The sequence below is a fragment of the Dama dama genome, chromosome 21, assembly GCF_033118175.1.
Source record: "Dama dama isolate Ldn47 chromosome 21, ASM3311817v1, whole genome shotgun sequence".
In the NCBI taxonomy this organism is placed as follows: Eukaryota; Metazoa; Chordata; class Mammalia; order Artiodactyla; family Cervidae; genus Dama; species Dama dama.
Genome location: NC_083701.1, coordinates 72,818,885 through 72,842,876, shown reverse-complemented (window position 1 = coordinate 72,842,876; position 23,992 = coordinate 72,818,885). Strand labels below are relative to the sequence as shown.

At 35.3% G+C, this 23,992-nt stretch overlaps 1 protein-coding gene across 1 annotated transcript in view; it reads left to right on the top strand.

The window, feature by feature from the left end:
- The window catches only part of CNBD1 (cyclic nucleotide binding domain containing 1), a 384,488-nt gene that overhangs the window by 343,932 nt on the left and 16,564 nt on the right, over positions 1–23,992 (top strand). The window contains exons 10-11 of the mRNA XM_061122766.1: positions 20,703–20,812; positions 23,150–23,300. Coding sequence (XP_060978749.1) covers positions 20,703–20,812; positions 23,150–23,300 — 261 coding nt within the window. The remainder of the gene's footprint in view (positions 1–20,702; positions 20,813–23,149; positions 23,301–23,992) is intronic.

The following is a 23,992-nucleotide window of genomic DNA, read 5'->3' as shown; positions in this document are numbered from 1 at the left end:
TGTTTCTACGGTGCTGTTGAGACAACAGAAGTACATGCTTTATCCAAGTGGAAGTGCTGTATTACATAACGTTCTTTAAAGCATTTGTGCAGCACTCAGGCAGAATTAGTGAACGCGCTGCCTCCAGGGGGGCCCAGCTATGCTTCATCTTCTCCATCTGTCTTCTTGGTTGCAAACCATTTCGGCTTCTGCATCCTACTGTAACCTCATAAGACCTGTCATTTCCTGGTACCTAAGAAGAGGTATCGTGCTATTAGGTTTGGTTCTTAAAATTACAAATTTTCCTCTAAATTTCTCAGAGGCCATGTTTCTGCTGATATTGCTTCATGTATTTATATTTGCAACTGCCTTCATATTGCTTCACAAAATGTAATCCCCTGCATGAATTTTCTGAAATCACTAAAATGATTCTTGCTCATTCTTTTTATAAGAAGAACTTTGTAAGCTTCCATAGTTTCAACAAAGCAAAAATCTGTCTCTGTCATCTATACTGTTTCTTGGACTGAGTGATACTGGAGGACTTTTTGCATTTTTCTTTAAAGCAAGTTACTCTCTTGTATTGCATTGGCCAAAAAGTTTGTTCAGGTTTCTCTGTAACAACTTATAGGAAAACTCGAACAAATATTTTTGCAAACCCAAAACTTAATCTTCTTGAAGAACCATATCAGTGTTTTGAGATCATAATCTAATTTTAACAAATTCACACTTTTTTTTTTTGGTAAAAACTATTTTTCATGACTATGTGTGAGTTACATATGCCAAACCTCTTATTTTCTTTTGGGACAATAACCACATGATTAGTTTTGACTCTTTAAATATTAGCACTACTGAATTTATATCAGTGGTATTGTTAACACATTTTGGATCCCAACCAAGTGTTTATTCAAGATTTCCCAAACTACTAGTTAATCACAAAATGAGCAGGTCTTCAACTTCTGTGAAATATAGTGGATATTTACATTGCTTGTAAAAAGAAAGAAAAGTAAGACTGCTAGGGGCTTAATCCATCTGTGACTATAGTATTCTTATTTCGTATTTTAATGCTTTTGCATTTCTATAGCCAGTGACAACCACATGAGCAATTACCCATAAGTCCATATGTTGTTTTTCAAACTTTAATAAAAGTGTTATTTATATATTTTTATTCAATCTGGGACTTTAGAAGACTTAGAAGTTTCAGACAACAATATTCCATAAAAGTCCTTTGTTGAAACAGGACAAATCTTGGATCAGTAGAGCGCAGACATGTCGAACCTGTGTTTCTCTCCTGGTCTCTTTAGGTTCCCACATTTTACAGAAACATTTAGGAGATAGTTACAGCTTGCCTGGAAAATTCCATGGAAAAAGAAGCATGGTGGGCTACAATCCACGAGGTCACAAAGAGCAGGACCCTACTGATCAACTGAGCATACACACACATACAGCAAAGAGATAAACAACTGCCCTGAGAAAAATATGCACATTCATATACATTTAGGCTTAAAGGCTATAGCAGTTCTGCCTGAAGTTCTCAAATGGCATACTTTCATTTTTTGAATTATGCATTATTTAAATTTTTACCATGTTTATGAGGAAAATGCCATTTTCCAATGTTTATTTTAACATAAAGCAAATTCTTCACTCAGAAAGTTTGGATAGGTTTTATACTAAAATACCATGTACCTAAATTCTATTTTAGACAAGACTGTTATTGAACTTGAGAGATTTGCTTCTTTTTACACATACTATATTAATATTAATCCACTTATGTTTGCTTGACAAATATTATTTTAGAAAAGGTTGCTGAAACTTCTCTGGAAATAATATTTGCCATAAAATATAAAATATAAATCAAATTTGGGTTGCTATTCAAGAATGAATGACGTGTTTGAATAAGGTGACAATAATTATTCAAGCATCTTACACAGAACCATTTTATATGATTAAGCAGTTATTCTCAAGAAGTACTTTGGCCCCTTAATTTATTCATGCATTTATGAATATTTAAGACATAGTTTTAAAGAGTAGAAATATAATATGTAATACCTGGACAAATCTTTCAATCATGAAAGTGATATGAATAGTTTTTAATGTGTGTGAACCACAAGAACATCACTTAACAAACTACTTCAACCACTCATCCAGTGTCATGCATAACCTGGGATATCTTTGAGAAGAAAGTGATATTTTTATCATAGGGACCACTGATACCTTATATTTTGTTGTAATGTTCTCTTAACTAGAATAATAAAGGTTTAAAAATTATTTATTGTTAAATATGGTAAGAGATATAAAAAATAACTTGGTTAAAAATGTAACTTTTTTTTTTTTTTTTAATTAGTTGGAGGCCAATCACTTCACAACATTTCAGTGGGTTTTGTCATACATTGATATGAATCAGCCATGGATTTACACGTATTCCCCATCCCGATCCCCGCTCCCACCTCCCTCTCCACCCGATTCCTCTGGGTCTTCCCAGTGCACCAGGCCGGAGCACTTGTCTCATGCATCCCACCTGGGCTGGTGATCTGTTTCACCATAGATAGTATACATGCTGTTCTTTTGAAATATCCCACCCTCACATTCTCCCACAGAGTTCAAAAGTCTGTTCTGTATTTCTGTGTCTCTTTTTCTGTTTTGCATATAGGGTTATCGTTACCATCTTTCTAAATTCCATATATATGTGTTAACAGTTTAGTTACTTTACTATATAATGACAGAAAAGATATGTCTGCAATAGAAGTAATTTGAGTAATACTCACCAAGACAAAAATCTTCCCTTCCATTTTGTATTTTGCATTTTCCTGTCTGTTTTTTTTTTTTTTTTTTCAGAAGATTGATCGTATTTAGTGGCAGCCTCTTCTAGAATATTAGTGAGATCCTTGCTGATACCAGAAGTAAATGTAATAATAATGTGAATATTTTAACATGCCTAAAAATAGTTATTTGATTAAATTTTCATGGAGTAGATTATACTAATGTTGATGCTGTCATTCAGTCGTTCGGTCGTCTCTGACTCTTTGCAACCCCAAGGACTGCAGCACGCCAGGCCTCCCTGTCCATTACCATCTCCCGGATCTTGCTCAGACTCATGTCCATTGAGTCAGTGATGCCATCCAACCATCTCATCCTCTGTTGACCCCTTCTCCTCCTGCCTTCAGTCTTTCCCAGCATCAGGGTCTTTTCCAATGAGTCAGTTCTTCGCATCAGGTGGCCAAAGTATTGCAGCTTCAGCTTCAGCATTAGTCCTTCCAATGAACACCCAGGACTGATCTCCTTTACGATGGACTGGTTGAATCTCCTTGCAGTCCAAGGGACTCTCAGGAGTCTTCTCCAGCACCACAGTTCAAAAGCATCAATTTTTCAGTTCTTTGCTTTCTTTATGCTCCAACCCTCACATCCATACCTGACTACTGGAAAAACCATAGCTTTGACTAGATGGACCTTTGTTGGCAATGTAATACCTCTGTTTTTAATATGCTGTCTAGGTTTGTCATGGCTTTTCTTCCAAGCAGCAAGCATCTTTTAATTTCATGGCTGCAGTCATCATCTGCAGTGATTTTGGAGCCCAAGAAAATAAAGTCTGTCACTGTTTCCATTGTTTCCCCAACTATTTGCCATGAAGTGATGGAACCCGATGCCATTATCTTCATGTTTTGAATGTTGAGTTTTCATTAAAGTATAGAGATTGAATTAAACACATAGACACATACATAAGATTCACATATATGCAGTATGCAAGAAGATCATTCTGTCATTTTTGAGAATGTAATGTAAATCAAATATTTTATTTGGTAAGCAGTTGTTTGAAAAACTAAGGAAGTAGAAAAAATATGGCAATCTAATATAATACAGCGGTGTTATTTTAAAAGATTAGGGAAAAGATAGTTTATTAAATACCTGATTGTTGGACATGTATTAAAATGAGACAAATGCATTCGGGTGGATTAAAAGCCTCTGTGTAAACTAGGATGTCATAGCACCATTATAAGGGAACACGGGCAAATTTACTTCCTAACTTTTGGTGGGAGATGCTCTTTTAAGCATGGTTAAAGAAAATGTAAAATATCTTTTTGAAACTAAAATTTCAAAATTAAAATTGAAATATTAATCCCAGAATAATAAAAATTCAGTATTCTGCATGGCAGTGTGATTCATAAGTATTAATACATAAAAGCAAGCTGATAAAATTGTTGTACACCTGTGAAAAATGATTTCTAACATAAAATGGCTCTTAATTAATCAATTGTAAAATCTCAGATTGGTAGAAAGAGAGAGAGGGAGAGAAAATGAAGAAAGGAGAATGAAAAGACAATTCTTATCATTCACATTTGCTCATCATTTTGAAAATTCAATTTTATTTAATTGACATTTTCTACTTGTCTCATTGACAAACTTTTATTAATAAATTTTTATTTATTACAAAATTTTATTAATAAAGATTTTCTAGGATTGGAAAATAAGAATCGTATGTATTTTTAGGTAGGCATATCACTTGGTTTGACGTGCTTCAAGACTAATTTGGCAAAATCTATAAAAACATAACAATCTTTCTATAAATAAGTTTCATTTCTAAAAATGTATACTACCAGTAAATGTGCACTTGTTTAGTCAAAGATGTATGTGCAGCAATTTTTTTTTTTTTTTTTTTTTGCTCTGGAAAGCAAATATCCATCAATAATGGGCTGGTTAATAAATTAGGGAACATTTGTATAATGGGGATCTGCCCAATATAAAGAATGAATCATATACAAATGCATAATTTACATGATGCATTTGTATATGTACCAATGTACAAATGCGTAATGATCTACAAGATACATTGCAAAGTGAAAAAGTGCCAGACAGCAGGTAATTATTACTTACTATATCATATTTATATTTGATACAGATATTTAAATATTGACATGAATTTGTAAATGTTCGCATTATAAAATATAATATTAATATATATTTAAGAGCATGGCTGGAGAAGAAAGATAATTTGGGTCTGAATTCTGCCTGTACTGTTTTCTAACTGTGAGGCCTTGGGTAAATCATGCAACTTCTCTGTGCCTTATTTTCTCCTCTGTAAAGTGGGGGTAATAATCGCACTTTTATCAGAGGGTGCTTTTTGTGTGTTTGTGACTGCTGGGATAGAGGTATCTCAATTTTGTTAATCTTCTCAAAGAAGCAGCTTTGATTTTCATCTGTTTTCCCTGCCATTTTCCTGATTTCTTTTTCATTGATTTGTGCTCATATCTTTATTAGTTCCTTTCTCCTGTCTATTTTGACTTCTATTCACTCTCTTAGTATCTTAAGCCAGAAGCTGAGGTTAGTGATCTGAGATTTTTCTTCATTTTTAATATAACCATTTAATGTTATTCCCTCTAAATCCTGCTTTGGATGTATATGCAGATTTTGACATGTTACTCTTTTTGTTTTCATATTTCAAAATGCTTTATAATTTTATTTTTTCTCTTTCACCCATTCCTTGGAAATATGTTATTAAACTTAAAAATATTTTAGATTTTGCAGGTTAATAATTTTAAATTTAATTTTGTTTTGGTTAAAGAACATGTTTTGTATGATTTAAATATCTTTAAACTTATTGAGACTTTTTATATGACCCAGAATAAGATCTATGTAGTATGTGTTCCATGTGTACTTGTAACCAATGTATATCTTGCTATTATTGGGTGGAATATTAGTTTTAATTAAATGTGGGATATTTTGGATGTGATTTTTAAAGTGCTCACTCACTCTTTTTTGGGTGTGCAAATAACATGTATTAGATGGATTCAATCTGTCCTGTGTCTCAGGCTGCTCTGTTCTCTGTGTGTCTGTGTGTATACATATTTGATCCTCTTTTTTTCTCTTCTCCTCTTCATTTTAGATAATTTCCATTATCATATCTTCTAAGTGACTAATCATTTTGTTTGTGGTGTCTAACGTGTCAGTTGTATGTTATATTTCTCATGTCAGATACTTTAGTTCTCATCTCTAGAAATTTGATTTTTACATTATTTATATATTGTCCATGTTCCTACTTAAAATGTTCTCTTTCTACTAGTTTATGGGATGCATGTGTAACAAAGTTTCTCTGACCCTTTCTTTTCTCTTCTGGGATTCACATAATGCGTATGCTACACTATGTGATGATGTCCCGCAATCTGTTAAATTCTCTTCACTTTTCCTATTCTTGTTTGTTTTAATCCTTCTTCTTCCCCTTAATTTCTTGCTCTTAAGCCTCAATGATTTTCGAAGTCCTGTCTTCAAGTGTGTTGATTCTTTCTTCTGTCTAGTCAAAAGCTAAGTCCCTGTAGACAATTTTTCAATTCAGTTATTTTAATTCTTCAGTTCTAGAATTTTTACTCAGTTCCTCTACATCATTTTTTTGATGTCAGTTATTTACATGTCCTCTCTTTTAATTTACTGAACATCTTTATGATGGCTATTTTAAATTCTCTGTCTGTTAATACATATTTCTTCATTTCTTTAGGATCATTTTCTTGTGATTTAATTTGTTTTTTTGAATGCCCCATATTTCCCTGCTTTTTGTATGTCTAGATATCTTCTGTCAGAACTTTGGAATGGGAAAAACCAACTGCTTCTCCCAGTCTTTGTGGCATAGCTCTGCCCAGGGAGGAACTTCTTCAATCAGCCTAGCTAGATAGTCTAGAGATCTTTCAAGCCTTTTCCAGGGATGCATTTTCTCTGGTCTTGTGTGTCTGATCTCCTTGATGAAGAGGTTTGCCAAGTTCCAATCAGGAGTGCCACATAGAGTCTGTATGTTGTCCTGTAGATTCTGGTACACAGTGGGAAGTTTTTGTTCTCAGCAGACCTCAACCTGGCACGACATTCCTGTCAGTGCAGGAATATGCACTCACATGCATTCCAGTGCAGTCCCCTCAGCTTCAGACAAGATATGTCAGGCAGCATGCTGAAAAGCCAGAGCATTGGACACCTGCATCACTCTTCTCTTTCCCCTGAGGGAGAGCCAAAGAGCTGTTTTGGACTTTGCTGCTCCATGCGTGTCCTGGAGAAGCAGCATGCTACCCAGCTCTTATTTGTTCCCAGAGGTCCCCAGGCATCTAGATAAAGTGTCCTGAGTTCTATCAGTGCTCTCAGAGAAGCAAGGCAGAATCCAATGCCTCAGGCACTTCCCCTGAAAGTCCAAAGCTTTGGACATACAATCCAGCCTTCTCTCTCCCTCCCTGGACAGAAATCAGAAGCAGTAATTTTCTCCTGATCCTCTGGAGTTGTGCTGGGGGAGGGCGGGGAGGGCAGACGATGACAAGTGTGTGCCATAGATTTTTTTTTTAACCAGCTTCAGTATGGCTGGTTTTGTGCTTACCTGGATGACCAGAGACTCTTACTTCGTTTCTGGACTTTTGACAAATAGAATTGGTCTATGGATTGGTGTTGAATCACTGACTCTGTGAGAGGAAGGAGGGTCTTGGGTTTGTTATTATACCATATTGCTCAAAACCAGTTTATGTTTATTCCATAATTATGGTATACCTCTATCAGAGATCACATTATAAATCAGTTGTTAAAAATTATTTTAGAAAATGCTTTCTTTAATGTAATTATGAAAACAATGCATACATTTATTATATACTTGCATACTGAATATTACAGAACATAACTTGTACTCTTACAAACAGTGACTATTACAATTATCAACCTTTTCTTATATTTTGCCAGATTTTTAATTCAGAAGCAAATAGATTTTGTATATTTTCAACCAAAGTTGAATACTATAAAGTTAACGGAACTCATTGCCACTGGCCTTTATAAAATTAACATATTCCGTGTCAGTAACAGTTTCTCAAGTTATGAGTTTTAGTGAAGAAGTGAAGTGAAGTGAAAGGAGCTCAGGCATGTCTGACTCTTTGCGACCCGCTTGGAATTCTCCAGGCCAGAACATTCCCTCCTCCAGGGGATGTTCCCTTCTCCAGGGATCATTCCCAACCCAGGGGCTGAACCCAGGTCTCTGGTATTGCAGGCGAATTCTTTACCAGCTGAGCCACCGGGAAGCCTGAGAATACTGGAGTGGGTAGCTTATCCTTTCTTCAGCGAATCATCCCAACCCAGGAATCAGACTGGGGTTTCCTGCAATTGAGAACCTGCAGGCAGGTTCTTTATCAGCTAAGCAATCATGGAAGCCCCTTGAATTTTAATGGGCGCATAATATAATATATTCAAAGGATTATCACATTTTATTTAAGCATTTCCCTGTTGGTTTTCATTTAAGTTGCATAAACTATCTTACACATACAGTTTTGTCTACTTATATATTTAAGAAAAAATTCTAACAATTAGATCCATTTCATCAATGTGTCCAAAATGTTATAGAATTTTGACACATGTTGCAAATTTATTTCTTATAAAACCTCAAACAACGTTTTCATTTCATTTAGACCATTAGTATATATATATATATATATATATATATATATAAAACCCAGTGTACAGGAGAATAAAATGAAAATGTTATTAGAAAAACAGATTTGTTAACTTACCATGTTAGAATGTATTAATCAGGCCCTACCAGTTCTAAAATTCAAACATGGCATAGGCTAAGAGTTAAGTTTTGGGTATATTGAATATATTTGATAAAATAAAAAAGGAAACTTTGATGAAACTATTAGAAAATAATCTGCACACATGGGAGAAAGCTCAATAAGCTATTTAACCTGACAGTATGTGAGAGAAATTATTTAAGATGGAAATGAACTGCAGCCTGCCAGCTCCTCTGTCCATGGAATTCCCCAGGTAAGGAAACTGGCGTGGGTAACCGTTCCCTTCTTCAAGGATCTTCCCAACTCAGAGATGGAACCCAGGTCTCCTGCATTGCAGGTGGATTCTTTACCCTTTGAGCCACCAGGGAAACCCAGTTATTAACTTGAAACTAGAAATAGCAATAATAGGTAAGGGTATGCAATTTATATTGAGTATGCAATTTATTTTGAGTTGTTTAACATGTGCAAGTAATGTGATTAAGAGGAAAACAATAGTTTCAGAGGAATCAACAAATGATATTGTAAAAAAGGATTAATAAAAAATTATAAAACTAATTATAAAAATAATATTCCATTTAAAAATGAAAATAGGATTTATCACATTTTTTAAAGTTGTTTGAAAAATCTTAAAAATAACAACTTCACACATTTCTCATCATAATAGTGTATACAAAAATGAAGCTGGATCATCAGTAGTTGTAATGAAATGTACTTTTGCATAAATATCATATAAAGTGATTGAACTCATTTGGGTATAAATGACCAATGTTCTGAAGAAATGTAATAAAATAAATTTTCTTTACTTGGTTTACCTACACTGGTTCAGATTACATTAAGATATACAAAGTGGAATATATCTTGAAATAAATTAATTATTGTGAAGTTAATGAGGTAAATCATTATTTCAAACAATGAATAAATTTAATTATCATCTAGGTGTAAATGATACCTAGGTACAAATTATAAATGCATCATACTATTCATATTCTTCCTTGACCAGTCCATTTAGTACATGATTATTCATCTCTAATATAATATTGCTTAAGTAATTTAACTGAAATCAATGTAGATGATTATGTAGTGTCAGAATGAAGTTGCTAATCAGTGTATCCTTGTTAAATGGACAATTACAATGATTATAATTTATGGTTGAAATATATTAATATGATTGTCAGGTGAAAATGAAGAAACTGTTTAATACAAAAATAATTTTCTTCTATTAATTTACTGATATTTATAAAGTACTCTTTCTTGCAGAATAATTTAGATTAACTCTTCAGTCCTCTGAAGAACTCTATGAAATAAGATCATTTTGCCGTTTCAGTTGAAAATAGAATTCGATTCTAAATGTCAAGCTAAACACAAACATGTGTGTTTGTCCACACACACTCACACACACACACACTTGCAACAAGATTCATCACAGTGCTGGGCAAAAGAAAGAATAATGGTATCCATGAATTGGAAATATTTTTGGGAGATGGCAATTTACATTTTTTATGTTATTTGAAAAATTAAAAAAAAAAAATCTTTGTTTGCTTAGCATATAGTCAATCATTGGTAATGTCACCTAAATTCTTTGATGATCAACCCCTGCTGCATGGAAAGAAATATTCTGGCACTTGACCCATATTTGCTTACTTATGACTACTTTTGTGGAATAAAAATTCTAAGTAAATAATTATTAAGCTTGACTTACTCTGACTGTGGAACCATAAATGTAGTTAACCTTCAGTTAAATGTTACTCCTTTCTTCAAAGCTTTCTCTTTTATTACATCAATAGCAATGTTTCCATTTCTTAAGTCAACGGTTCATAGTTCATATAAGAAACAATAGTTATGTAAGATAATAGGAACCATGACTTAAATATATGTATAGTTATGTTTATAATATATGTGTGTGTGTGTGTATATATATATATATATAGTTAGGTTTATAATAGTATGGTGGCTATATTTAATGATGCTGGTTGGCTAATATATCTAGTAATACATATTTTATTAAGGGCCCAATTTCCCTAAAATAGTATCTTCATATCTGTGGGACTCTTTTGAAGCCTGGACATACATGAATTTATCCAGAAAGAATTTTTTCCTGGGGATATAGAGTTGCAAAAAAACTTTATAATTTAAAAAAAGATGTTTGGTACCTTATAGGCAGTGTAGACATTACTCCCAATACCATGAGCTATGGTTAATAATTTTCAGAGAGATTTTCTCTTCCCTTTTTCATCAAATAGTACCACAACTAAGAGAGGAAAATATCTTCAGTATCTCTCTTTGGAAGGTGGGATGTTTTCCAGTTCACCCCACAAGAATATTGCTCTTGGGGATTTTATGAAGGAGGATGTGCATGTCTGATCTCTCAGACACTTTGCCACTGGCTCTAGGGCTTTCTTAATCCTGTGACTGCACTCTCTTTTTGTTTCTGGCTTTTGATATTGGTATTTTTGTCTGTTTGTTTTTGCCTAATACCACCTCATATACTTAAAAACATTTCATCCAGAATTTTTAGTCATGCAGCTTGGTTTCATAAAAACCTAAGGTACTATACAGTGAGTTTCCTCCTGTGCTCAATTAACTCTGAGAAAATTGCAGTTCAATATTGAGATGTTGCATTTGTCCATCAAATATTTATTGAATGGCTACTTTGCAAGTACGTGCATGAATGACAGATAGAAATAAAGATCCTTGTCTTGATGGAGCTTGCATCCTAGTGGTTAGAGGACATAATACACAACAAGCACAAGAAATAAATGAGTGAATTAGTATGTTAGATGATAATAAAACCATGAGGAAAAAGAGAATAGGGTGAGAGAGCTGGGAAAGAGAGGGCTAAACTGTAGTACGATCTATCAAGGTAGACTTCATTGAGAGGGGGAAATCTGAATGAAGATGTTGTGAGTGTGTCCTGGCTATCTGGCTGGGCATCAGATCCCCACAATCTCTCCTGCCCTGACTTGTAAAAGGCTCTCTGTTCTGTTCAGTAGCTCAGTCATGTCCGACTCTTTGTGACCCCATGGACTGCAGCACGCCAGGCCTCCCTGTCCATCAACAACTCCCGAAGCTTGCTCAAACTCATGTCCATCAAGTCGGTGATGCCATCCAGCCATCTCATCCTCTGTCGTCCCCTTCTCCTCCTGCCTTCAATCTTTCCCAGCATCAGGGTTTTTTCCAATGAGTCAGTTCTTCACATCAGGTGGCCAAAGTATTGGAGTTTAAGCTTCCGCATCAGTAAAAAGTTCTAACTACCAATATTTGTCCTACCTTGGAGTGTGGAATGGGAGGAAAAGGGAAAAAGGAGCAAGAATGTGGAAGAGAGAGGGTTCGGGGAATCCAACATCAGGTCTGGACCTTCTTCATCTGTCTTAATTTTTAATGAGCAACCAATCATATTCTGTTACTTTCTGTGAAATGATTCTATAAATGTATTGTATTAGTTAATTTTCTTGGAGAGGCTTCCCTAGTGGCTCATATGGTAAAGAATCTGCCTGAAAAAATGCAGGAAACCTGGGTTTGACCCCTAGGTTGGAAAGATCCTCTGGAGGAGGTCATGGCAACCCATGGACTGGATGGCTGGATTCTTGCCTGGAGAATCCCCATGGACAGAGGAGCCTGACAGGCTACAGTCCCTGGGGTTGCAAAGAGTTGGACACAACTGAGTGACTAAGCCCACGAATTCTTTTCTTGGAATAGCTTCTGAGGCATGTTCAAAATTTAAATTCTTCCACCCATATTTCTCTGGATTTCGTCTATCAATAATAGATTGATAATAATTTTTTCAATTTATATTTTCAATAATTTCAATAATTTTTTATAAATTCAATAATTTCAATAATTTTTTCAAAATAATAATAATTTCCCCCCCAAATCTCATACTTGTGAGATTAGAGAAATGCTCACTTATTTTTATTTCCATGTAAGGTGACAAGTACTTAACTTGCATGAGAGAATTTTACATATAGTGCTCATACTTTAGAATAATGACCTATTTTAACCTGCCATGAATTCAGCAGGTGTAGTATACTAGGAAATTAGTCAGTGATCAATATTTATGATACATATTTCTATCCAATATTTGCTTCCACTTAGCTATAAATATTCTTAAATGAATATAAATATAGATTTTCAAATAATAAAGAGGTAGTGTTTAATATTGGTTAAAGATATGCAGATGACACCACCCTTATAGCAGAAAGTGAAGAGAAACTAAAAAGCCTTTTGATATAAGTGAAAGAGGAGAGTGAAAAAGTTGGCTTAAAGCTCAACATTCAGAAAACTAAGATCATGGCATCTGGTCCCATCACTTCATGGGAAATACATGGGGAAACAGTGGAAACAGTCTCAGACTTTATTTTGGGGGGCTCCAAAATGACTGCAGATAGTGATTGCAGCCATGAAATTAAAAGATGCTTACTCCTTGGAAGGAAAGTTATGACCAACCTAGATAGTATATTAAAAAACAGAGACATGCATCCAACCTGGGATGGCGATTTGTTTCACACTTGATAATATACATGTTTCAATGCTATTTTCTCAGATCATCCCACCCTCGCCTTCTCCCACAGAGTCCAAAAGTCTGTTCTATACATCTGCATCTCTTTTTCTGTCCTGCATATAGGGTTATTGTTATCACGCACTGGGAAGACCCAGAGGGATGGGATGGGGAGGGAGGTGGGAGGGGGAATCAGGATGGGGAACACATGTAAATCCATTGCTGATATATGTCAATGTATGGCAAAAACCACTATAATATTGTAAAGTAATTAGCCTCCAACTAATAAAAATAAATTAAATAAATTAAAAAATAAATAAAAAGCAGAGACATTACTTTGCCAACAAAGTTCCATTTAGTCAAGGCTATGGTTTTTCCAGTGGTCATGTATGGATGTGAGAGTTGGACTGTGAAGAAAGCTGAGTGCTGAAGAATTGATGCTTTTGAACTGTGGTGTTGGAGAAGACTCTTGAGAGTCCCTTGGACTGCAAGGAGATCCAACCAGTCCATCCTAAAGGAGATCAGTCCTGGGTGTTCATTGGACAGACTGATGCTGAAGCTGAAACTCCAATACTTTGGCCACCTGATGGGACAAGCTGACTCATTTGAAAAGACCCTGATGCTGGGAGGGATTGGGGGCAGGGGAAGGGGATGACAGAGGATGAGATGGCTGGATGGCATCACCGACTCGATGGACATGCATTTGAGTAAACTCTGGGAGTCGGTGATGGACAGGGAGGCCTGGTGTGCTGGGATTCATGGGGTCACAAAGAGTCACACACGACTGAGCAACTGAACTGAACTGAACTGAAAGTTTCATTAGTATGGACCCTTACAGAAATACTCAGCATTTGTAAATACAAAGTCGTTTCTAACCAAGATTTTTCTTAGCAACATTGCAACAGCAAAAAATACATTCATAAGGAAAACAAGTTCAAAAATATTTTCCCAAATTGAAAGTAAAGTTCAAAAGTAGCACTTGCTAGCATTTGTTTCATTAATATTGTTCTTTTCCTAGTAATCTAGTTTTACAGGAACTGGTATCCATTAAGCTAATGTGTGTTCTGCTCCTAAAGGTGCATCAGTCTTACTGATACTCTGATACAAAACTGCGTTTGGTCTGTTAGGCTAATGGCTTGAGCTTATCTTAATTAAGAAGGCGTCCTTTAACAATCTTTCTAATCACTAGTTCCCATTTAAACGGAGACCTTAACTGTTCCAGTGCTGATTCTAATAGCCAGTGGGAATTATCTTTCTTATCATGTCTTCTAACTGACCTGAAAATTGGAATAAAATTATTTTATTAGTTTTTTCTTTTTTTACTATTTCTTGGTATATAATAAACAACAAGAAGGAAAAGAACGATACCTGTTGCTCACTTTCTATGAACCCTTTTGCTTTTCTTCCCTTTCTTATTTACCTTTAAGATAAAATCAGGTTTGCTGTTTTCATAATGATCTAATAACTTAAGGTTTTAGAGTATGAGTGTGAGTTTTGATGAGGCTCTTTAAAGCCTAAGTTTGAAATACAAATAAGCTTTATTTCTTGACTATTACCTTTAAATAACAATGAATAAAATTTATCCTATGTAGTCCATGACTAAATATTTCCACTTAAAATTGTTAACAGCTGATCTATCAATAGAAACCCTCCAGGCCAGAAGGGAATGGCAGGACATACTGAAAGCAATGAAAGAAAATAACCTACGACCTAGAGTACTGTACCCAGCAAGGATCTCATTCAGATATGAAGGAGAATTCAAAAGCTTTACAGACAAGCAAAAGCTGAGAGAATTCAGCACCACCAAACCAGCTCTTCAACAAATGCTAAAGGATCTTCTCTAGACAGGAAACACAGAAAGGTAGTATAAACGTGAACCCAAAACAACAAAGCAAATGGCAACGGGACCACACCTATCAATAATTACCTTAAATGTAAATGGGTTGAATGCCCCAACCAAAAGACAAAGATTGGCTGAATGGATACAAAAACAAGACCCCTATATATGCTGTCTACAAGAGACCCACCTCAAAGCAAGAGACACATACAGACTAAAAGTGAAGGGCTGGAAAAAAATATTTCACGCAAATGGAGACCAAAAGAAAGCAGGAGTCACAATACTCATATCAGATAAAATAGACTTTCAAATAAAGGATGTGAAAAGAGACAAAGAAGGACACTACATAATGATCAAAGGATTAATCCAAGATGAAGATATAACAATTATAAATATATATGCACCCAACATAGGAGCACCGCAATATGTGCGGCAAACACTAACGAGTATGAAAGAGGAAATTAATAGTAACACAATAATAGTGGGAGACTTTAATACCCCACTCACAACTATGGATAGATCAACTAAACAGAAAATTAACAAGGAAACACAAACCTTAAATGACACAATGGACCAGCTAGACCTAATTGATATCTATAGGACATTTCACCCCAAAACAATCAACTTCACTTTTTTCTCAAGTGCACACGGAACCTTCTCCAGAATAGATCACATCTTGGGCCATAAATCTGGTCTTGGAAAATTCAAAAAAATTGAAATCATTCCAGTCATCTTTTCTGACCACAGTGCAGTAAGATTAGATCTCAATTACAGGAAAAAAATTGTTAAAACTTCAAACATATGGAGGCTAAATAACACACTTCTGAATAACCAACAAATCATAGAAGAAATCAAAAAAGAAATCAAAATATGTATAGAAACGAATGAAAATGAAAACACAACAACCCAAAACCTATGGGACACTGTAAAAGCAGTGCTAAGGGGAAGGTTCATAGCATTACAGGCTTACATCAAGAAACAAGAAAAAAACCAATTAAATAACCTAACTCTACACCTAAAGCAATTAGAGAAGGAAGAAATGAAGAACCCCAGAGTTAGCAGAAGGAAAGAAATCTTAAAAATTAGGGCAGAACTAAATGCAAAAGAAACTAAAGAGACCATAGCAAAAATCAACAAAGCTAAAAGCTGGTTTTTTGAAAAAATAAACAAAATTGACAAACCATTAGCAAGACTCATTAAGAAACAAAGAGAGAAGAACCAAATTAACAAAATTAGAAATGAAAATGGAGAGATCACAACAGACAACACTGAAATACAAAGGATCATAAGAGACTACTACCAGCAGCTCTATGCCAATAAAATGGACAACTTGGATGAAATGGACAAATTCTTAGAAAAGTATAACCTTCCAAAACTGAACCAGGAAGAAATAGAAGATCTTAACAGACCCATCACAAGCAAGGAAATCGAAACTGTCATCAAAAATCTTCCAGCAAACAAAAGCCCAGGACCAGATGGCTTCACAGCTGAATTCTACCAAAAATTTAGAGAAGAGCTAACACCTATCTTACTCAAACTCTTCCAGAAAATTGCAGAGGAAGGTAAACTTCCAAACTCATTCTATGAGGCCACCATCACCCTAATTCCAAAACCAGACAAAGATGCCACAAAAAAAGAAAACTACAGGCTAATATCACTGATGAACATAGATGCAAAAATCCTTAACAAAATTCTAGCAAACAGAATCCAACAACATATTAAAAAAATCATACACCACGACCAACTGGGCTTTATCCCAGGAATGCAAGGATTCTTTAATATCTGCAAATCAATCAATGTAATACACCACATTAACAAAGTGAAAGATAAAAACCATATGATTATCTCAATAGATGCAGAGAAAGCCTTTGACAAAATTCAACACCCATTCATGATTAAAACTCTCCAGAAACCAGGAATAGAAGGAACATACCTCAACATAATAAAAGCTATATATGACAAACCCACAGCAAGTATCACCCTCAATGGTGAAAAATTGAAAGCATTTCCCCTGAAATCAGGAACAAGACAAGGGTGCCCACTCTCACCACTACTATTCAACATAGTGTTGGAAGTTTTGGCCACAGCAATCAGAGCAGAAAAAGAAGTAAAAGGAATCCAGATAGGAAAAGAAGAAGTGAAACTCTCACTGTTTGCAGATGACATGATCCTCTACATAGAAAACCGTAAAGACTCTTCCAGAAAATTACTAGAGCTAATCAATGAATATAGTAAAGTGCAGGATAAAATTAACACACAGAAATCCCTTGCATTCCTATATACTAACAATGAAAAAACAGACAGAGAAATTAAGGAAACAATACCATTCACCATTGCAACAAAAAGAATAAGATACTTAGGAGTATATCTACCTAAAGAAACAAAAGACCTATACATAGAAAACTATAAAACACTGATGAAAGAAATCAAAGAGGACACAAAGAGATGGAGAAACATACCATGCTCATGGATTGGAAGAACGAATATTGTCAAAATGGCTATTCTACCCAAAGCAATCTATAGATTCAATGCAATCCCTATCAAGCTACCAATGGTATTTTTTCACAGAACTAGAACAAATAATTTCACAATTTGTATGGAAATACAAAAAACCTCGAATAGCCAAAGTAATCTTGAAAAAGAAGAATGGAACTGGAGGAATCAACCTGCCTGACTTCAGACTCTACTACAAAGCCACAGTCATCAAGACAGTATGGTACTGGCACAAAGACAGAAATATAGATCAATGGAACAGAATAGAAAGCCCAGAGATAAATCCACGAACCTATGGACACCTTATCTTCGACAAAGGAGGCAAGGATATACAATGGAAAAAAGACAACCTCTTTAGCAAGTGGTGCTGGGAAAGCTGGTCAACCACTTGTAAAAGAATGAAACTAGAACACTTTCTAACACCATATACAAAAATAAACTCAAAATGGATTAAAGATCTAAATGTAAGACCAGAAACTATAAAACTCCTAGAGGAGAACATAGGCAAAACACTCTCTGACATAAACCACAGCAAGATCCTCTATGACCCACCTCCCAGAATATTGGAAATAAAAGCAAAACTAAACAAATGGGACCTAATGAAACTTAAAAGCTTTTGCACAACAAAGGAAACTATAAGTAAGGTGAAAAGACAGCCCTCAGATTGGGAGAAAATAATAGCAAATGAAGAAACAGACAAAGGATTAATCTCAAAAATATACAAGCAACTCCTGCAGCTCAATTTCAGAAAAATAAATGACCCAATCAAAAAATGGGCCAAAGAACTAAACAGACATTTCTCCAAAGAAGACAAACAGATGGCTAACAAACACATGAAAAGATGCTCAACATCACTCATTATCAGAGAAATGCAAATCAAAACCACAATGAGGTACCATTACACGCCAGTCAGGATGGCTGCTATCCCAAAGTCTACAAGCAATAAATGCTGGAGAGGATGTGGAGAAAAGGGAACCCTCTTACACTGTTGGTGGGAATGCAAACTAGTACAGCCACTATGGAAAACAGTGTGGAGATTTCTTAAAAAACTGGAAATAGAACTGCCATATGACCCAGCAATCCCACTTCTGGGCATACACACTGAGGAAACCAGACCTGAAAGAGACATGTGCACCCCAATGTTCATCGCAGCACTGTTTATAATAGCCAGGACATGGAAGCAACCTAGATGCCCATCAGCAGATGAATGGATAAGGAAGCTGTGGTACATATACACCATGGAATATTACTCAGCCGTTAAAAAGAATTCATTTGAATCAGTTCTAATGAGATGGATGAAACTGGAGCCCATTATACAGAGTGAAGTAAGCCAGAAAGATAAAGAACATTACAGCATACTAACACATATATATGGAATTTAGAAAGATGGTAATGACAACCCTATATGCAAAACAGAAAAAGAGACACAGAAGTACAGAACAGACTTTTGAACTCTGTGGGAGAAGGTGAGGGTGGGATGTTTCGAAAGAACAGCATGTATATTATCAAGGGTGAAACAGATCACCAGCCCAGGTGGGATGCATGAGACAAGTGCTCGGGCCTGGTGCAGTGGGAAGACCCAGAGGAATCGGGTGGAGAGGGAGGTGGGAGGGGGGGATCGGGATTGGGAATACGTGTAAATATATGGCTGATTCATATCAATGTATGACAAAACCCACTGAAAAAATAAATGAATAAATAAAGGAAAATTAAAAAAATTAAATAAAGACCTAAATAAATAAATAAATAAATAAAAAATAAAATTGTTTTATAATCCTTTGGATCTTTCTCTGTTGTTCATCATTTTCTGTGTAACTCAAGAGGAAAAGGTATGGACATGACAACATTTATCTTGACATCACTGGCATAAGATCTTTGCAATGGGAAGCAGGATCATAGGCTGAATGGTTAAAATTAAGAAACACGAGAGAGTTGTGTTAACTCTCTACAGGCATTAGGTGCAATTCTTTTCCTAGTCAAAAAGGAACTAAAATTTCTTATTTAAGTGTAATGAGATATACTTTTTTGTAATGTCATTAAATTCAGCCTGCTTACTTAGATGAAAAGGGTTTTGCTGTGTTGTCTTCATTAAGATAAACATTTTCTATGATTAGAATAGAGACTATTAACAATTACTCAGGAAGCAACTGTTCCCTCTAAGGAGGGAGGTTGCCTCATAGCTTTTACCGCAGTGGTTCAGCTTTTCTGTTGTTGCCTTGCCTTTAATACAAAGACAAATTGATCTCTATTCGCTTTGATATTATGCATGCTGCTCTATATTGTATATAAGGCTTGACTTTCAAGAAAAGATTTACAATAGTGCTGCTCAAAAAGTTAAGAATAGTGTGCTTCTTTAGTATCTGTTTAAGTGTATCCTTCTCTTACCTATTACATTGCCAGAAGACTCTATGCTTTTCTTTATGTCCTATTGATTGATTAAAAGAAGTAAAACAATGTTTGCTATCATATCATATTTTGGCAAAAGGCTACTCTTTACGTTTTTAAATTGTTGTGTCTGTGAAAACATTCCCATGTCTATACAGTTTACACATAAGCCCATATGGCACCCCACTCCAGTACTCTTGCCTGGAAAATCCCATGGACGGAGGAGCCTGGTGGGCTGCAGTCCACGGGGTCGCTACTAGTGGGACACGACTGAGCGACTTCGCTTTCACTTTTCACTTTCAGGCACTGGAGAAGGAAACGGCAACCCACTCCAGTGTTCTTGCCTGGAGAATCCCAGGGACGGGGGAGCCTGGTGGGCTGCCGTCTATGGGGTCGCACAGAGTCGGACACGACTGACGTGACTTAGCAGCAGCAGTAGCATAGCTGTATTATGCTTTGATGTTTGAAGATAACTTTATAATGTTATTTAAGAGACAATGTATAAAACAGTAGAAGAGTTACATAAATTTTTATTTAAGCAAAATAAATGACTTCTAACAAATAACCTTTTACTTCCTTTTTCATTATACACTTTGAGCTCTGAAGCTCTACATGTTAAATATTCAGAGATTTTTCTGTTTTTTTGAGACAGTTGTTAAATCACTGGCAGTTTGAAACAAGTCATGGCATCAATATCTGCACCATGAAAATCATCAAATGATACAATTTGGGGCTTGCCCCAAACTCCTCTTCCTCTCCTCCACCACACGGTTTACTAGCACACCATTCCAAATTCTTACCAATGTTTATTTCTATTTTAGGCGCTGGTATAAATATCCAACATAAATTTTTCATATAATAAGCATTGCCTGTATACTGTCATTCATTAAGAAGTTTACTATTAATAGTTGTTGAATTAAACATGCCAACTTTTATTGTCCTAGTAACTAAAATAATATCTTCTAGAAAATTATGTGAAATGGTGAATTATCTCTTTTGTTTTCAGTGATCGTGGAAAGTGGAAATATAATTTCTTTTGTGGCTTATATTAATTCTGGATATTGTAAGATTTACAGAAATATCATAGGACTTTCAAAACCACAATCAAGAAAAGTGGTAAGTTTTAAACCTATGTATTCTTTTTAATTGATTAATGTACTTTAATAAATAGGAGATATTGAACATGTTTTTTTTATGTTTATTGGTCATTTATTGTTTGTCCTGTTTTGTGAAACAGCTGTTCAGTTTTCTTTAAACTAATTTTCATTGCATTTATTTTATTCTTGTTACTGAGCTATAATATGCAAAATAAGTTATAAGATATGTTGAGTTGTAAGACTTAGAAATGACCTAAAAGATGCTTGACATTATCAAAGAAATGCAAATTAAAACCACAACAAAATACTTTTATAAGCATATCAGATTGGTTAAACTATACTTGACATATGACCCAGAAATTCCACTCTAAATATTTACTCGAGAGAAATAAAATATACATTTACCAAAAGACTTACGTGAATCTTCATATGTCAAAAAATAAGTAATAATCTAAATGTCCATTGACAGTTAGATGAATAGAAACATTGTGGTATATTCCTTCATTGAAATATCATGCCTCAACAAAAAGAATCTCTTATGCACACAAGAATATGGATGAATCTGGAAACATTAGGTTGGGCAAAAAAGTGAAACTCAGAGGAATGCATTCTGTATGATTTCAGTTTTATGAAGTTCTAGAATAGACAAGTTCTAGTTCAAAGTGGATTTAGAAAAGGCAGAGAAATCAGAGATCAAACTGCCAACATCCATTGGATCATAGCAAAAACAAGGGAAATACAGAAAAATCATCTACATCTGCTTCATTGACTATGCTAAAGCTTTTGACTGTGTCGATCACAATAAACTGTGCAAAATTCTTAAAGAGATGGGAATACCAAACCACCTTACTGACATCCTGAGAAAGCTGTATGTAGATCAAGAAGCAACAGTTAGAACTGGACATGGAACAATAGACTGGTTCAAAATTGAAAAAGGAGTACATCAAGTACATCAAGTCACCCTGCTTATTTAACTTATATTCAGAGTACATCATGTGAAATGCTGGAGTGAAACAAACCTGGAATCAAGATTGCCGGGAGAAATATCAATAACCTCAGATATGCAGATGACACCACCCTTATATCAGAAAGCAAAAAAGGAATTAAAGAACTTGATGAAGGTGAAAGAGGAGAGTGAAAAATCTGGCTTAAGACTGAACATTCAAAAAAGAAGATCATGGCATCCGGTCCCATCACTTCATGGCAAATAGATGGGCAAACAATGGAAGCAGTGACAGACTTTATTTTCTTGGGATCCAAAATTACTGCAGATGGTGACTGAAGCCATGAAAATAAAAAAAAGACACTTGCTCCTTGGAAGAAAATCTATGACCAACCTAGACAGCATATTAAAAAGCAGAGACATTACTTTGCCAACAAAGGTCCGTCTAGTCAAAGCTATGTTTTTTCCAGTAGTCGTGTATAGATGTGAGAGTTGGACTATAAAGAAAGCTGAGCACCAAAGAATTGATGCTTTTGACCTGTGGTGTTGGAGAAGACTCTTGAGAGTCCCTTGGACTGCAAGGAGATCCAACCAGTCCATCCTAAAGGAAATTGGTCTTGAATATTCATCGGAAGGACTGATGTTGAAGCTGACACTCCAATACTTTGGCCACCTGATTCAAAGAACTGACTGATTTGAAGAGACCCTGATGCTGGGAAAGATTGAAGGTGGGAGGATAAGGGGACAGCAGAGGATGAAATGGTTGGATGGCATCATCGACTCAATGGACATGAGTCTGAGGAAGCTCCTGGAGTTGGTGATGGACAGGGAAGCCTGGCCTGCTGCAGTTCACGGGGTTGCAAAGAATTGGACACAACTGAGTGATTGAACTGAACTGAACTGATGATCAGCAGATAGGATGAATTGAAATAATCTTTTTTTAATATTTTAGCTTTTTTTAAATTAGAGGATAATTACTTTACAATATTATGATGGTTTTTGACATACAATAAGCCTGGCATACTGCAGTCCATGGGGTCTCAAAGCGTTACCTCATACAAACTAAGTATACTAAGTTATGATTGCTAAATGGTATCCTATAATGTTGAAAAACGGAATAAGTTCAAGGTTTCATAAACATCTTGATGGATTAAAACACTTAATTTGTAGATCACTAAACTACAGTGCTTTCAATTATTTTAGATATGCTGAAGTTCTCTTATTAATCTACTATTTTTCTAATAAAATTTAAGTATATTTATAAATAAGTGTCCTCTTGATTTGCATGAAAATGCTAATTTATTTTAAATACCATATACCCAAATGATATATGAACAGTACATTTCTAGTAGTAATAATGTTTATCCATTACATGAAAGTGATTTCATTAAACATTATCTGTATCTATTACAGAAAAAAATTAAGAAACTTGTTTATATGGGTAGACTTAATGAGAAGGAGTCTTTTGGTGAGATAAGTGTTCTTCTTCAAGTTCCTTTCACATGCACAATAGTTACTGGAAAAGATGTTGAGATGGCAGTTATTGAAGATAAGGACCTACATGGTAAATACATAAATGCCTTTTATTTCAACTATTCTGCCGTTTTATTTGATAAGTTTTTGATAAGAGTAGTTGTATTTCACAGACAAACTAGGATACTCAGGTCAGTATGGGTGTTTGTGTGTTATTTACAGAGAAAACATACTTATATATAATCCCATTTATAACTTCATAGTTTATCTGAATTAATTCTGCTACTTTTAGAATATATTAGCAATATTTTAAGGAGAAGGCAATGGCACCCCACTCCAGTACTCTTGCCTAGAAAATCCCATGGATGGAGGAGCCTGGTAGGCTGCAGTCCATGGGGTCACTACTAGTTGGACACGACTGAGCGACTTCACTTTCACTTTTCACTTTCATGCACTGGAGAAGGAAATGGCAACCCACTCCACTGTTCTTGCCTGGAGAATCCCAGGGACGGGGGAGCCTGGTGGGCTGCCATCTATGGGGTCGCACAGAGTCGGACTTGACTGAAGCAATTTAGCAGCAGCAGCAGCAGCAGTATTTTAAAAGACTTGGATTGTAAATTACTAAAGTCTCTTTGTTAATTCCCGCTATCATTAATAACAACATTTCCTCCCTTTCTAGATGTTTTTAAACCATCACTTCTTTGTTTCTTGTTCATGTCAATTTTGTACTATCCTCCAATATATAATCTAAATCAAATACATATGGAAATCCATGGCTTGCAG